This window comes from the organism of the source record quoted next (genome assembly GCF_019968955.1).
Source record: "MAG: Porospora cf. gigantea A chromosome Unknown PgA_NODE_10140_length_1224_cov_721.861, whole genome shotgun sequence".
NCBI classification, from domain to species: domain Eukaryota; phylum Apicomplexa; class Conoidasida; order Eugregarinorida; family Porosporidae; genus Porospora; species Porospora cf. gigantea A.
In genome coordinates this window covers 1-1,224 of record NW_027151228.1, presented here as the reverse complement: position 1 = coordinate 1,224, position 1,224 = coordinate 1, and the positions used below count along the sequence as shown (strand labels likewise).

Sequence of the window (1,224 nt, the reverse complement as noted above, 5' to 3'; positions counted from 1 at the left end):
TAGCGACATCGACTTAGTACGGCAAAAGGCCACATTCAACCTGACAACAGCGTTAGGTCTATGCTCAGCGTTCGTGACTACGCAACGTGATTACTAACAGTGAACTCTTCGTAGACTGACATGGAGTGCACCCGGTTGAAAGCCAGGACTCGTTGATCGAGGCCGCGTTTCTTCAGTTGTACGAAGATTTCTTTACCTGCTTCGTCGGCTGCCTGCCAGGTGTCAATAGGCAAGTCGGCCCGGATGAACCGTTTCCTAGAGTAGCCCAGCATACAGGGGACTCCCGTAGGCAGGGCTGCCGCCACATCGTCCAGAGACGCTAGCATATCCTCGTTCTGTGATACCGTCTTGGCGAAACCGAAACCGAAGTCCGCGATCAATCGCCATCTGGGAACTCCGGAGGCCAACCACCGAGAGAGCAGTCCGTTCAGCTCCCTCGCCACATCCGTCTGCGTCATACAGCCCGCTCGAGACATACTGCGACATCGTCGTACTGGACCATGGTGTCCATAGTCTTCGGCTCGCCCCGAGAGTGGACTGCGATGACTGAGAGGCCCGTCAAGCGGCTAATCAAATCTGGAAGTCCACTATCGTGATCCAGCCCGCTGCAGTCGTTCACAATATCCATCAACGCCTCCTTGTGGCAAAACTCCACAGTGGCAGGGTCCCGCGAGTCCAATGATAGAGGTATTTTGGGGAAGACTGCGCGTAGCAGCGTCAGAGCCGGCACGACGCGACGCAGCTGGGTACGCGAGTCGATGGGGTCCGCGTTTGGTCGGGTGCTCTCAGCGCCGATATCAAGGATGCTGACTCCTCCACGAATTAACTCAGTGGCCTTGCTGATCAGTGCAACAGGGTCGAGAATGCCGTTTTCGTCAAGAAGTGACCCCCCATCGCTGAAACTGTCGGGCGTCACATTCAAAATCCCAACGAACGCGGTAGGCTCAAAAGACTGCGTCAGTTGCAACCTGGAGCAGGAACCCAGCGGGAATACACGAACGACTGGCTGGTCCAGGTGGAAAACCTTCAGCAGCTCGTCCGTTTGAGCTTTCTCCTCCAGATCAGCGTACATCTCCCTAATGGTTTTGCACCGTGTAGGGTCCACGAAGTCCTCTGCGATATCAAGAAGGGGTCTCAATACGAAAAAGCGCTCGTGAACCCTCATGTGGGGAATGGTCAATATGGGAGATCTATATACAAGGTCACCTGGTTAGTATGAGCTTT

The 1,224-nt window shown here is 54.8% G+C and overlaps 1 protein-coding gene across 3 annotated transcripts; it reads right to left on the bottom strand.

Moving 5' to 3' along the window:
• Positions 1–77: 77 nt before the first annotated feature.
• KVP18_001136 (uncharacterized protein) lies at positions 78–1,165 on the bottom strand (the record flags this gene model as incomplete). Of its 3 annotated transcripts, XM_067950838.1 has the most annotated exons (2): positions 78–449; positions 479–1,165. In XM_067950838.1, 2 exons carry the CDS (start codon positions 1,163–1,165, stop codon positions 78–80), a joined length of 1,059 nt encoding a protein of 352 aa, XP_067814155.1. The 3 variants fall into 3 exon arrangements, with proteins under 3 accessions (XP_067814155.1, XP_067814156.1, XP_067814154.1); XM_067950839.1 differs by lacking the exon at positions 479–1,165 and having other exon boundaries at positions 78–326; XM_067950837.1 differs by lacking the exon at positions 78–449 and having other exon boundaries at positions 455–1,165.
• Positions 1,166–1,224: the final 59 nt, after the last annotated feature.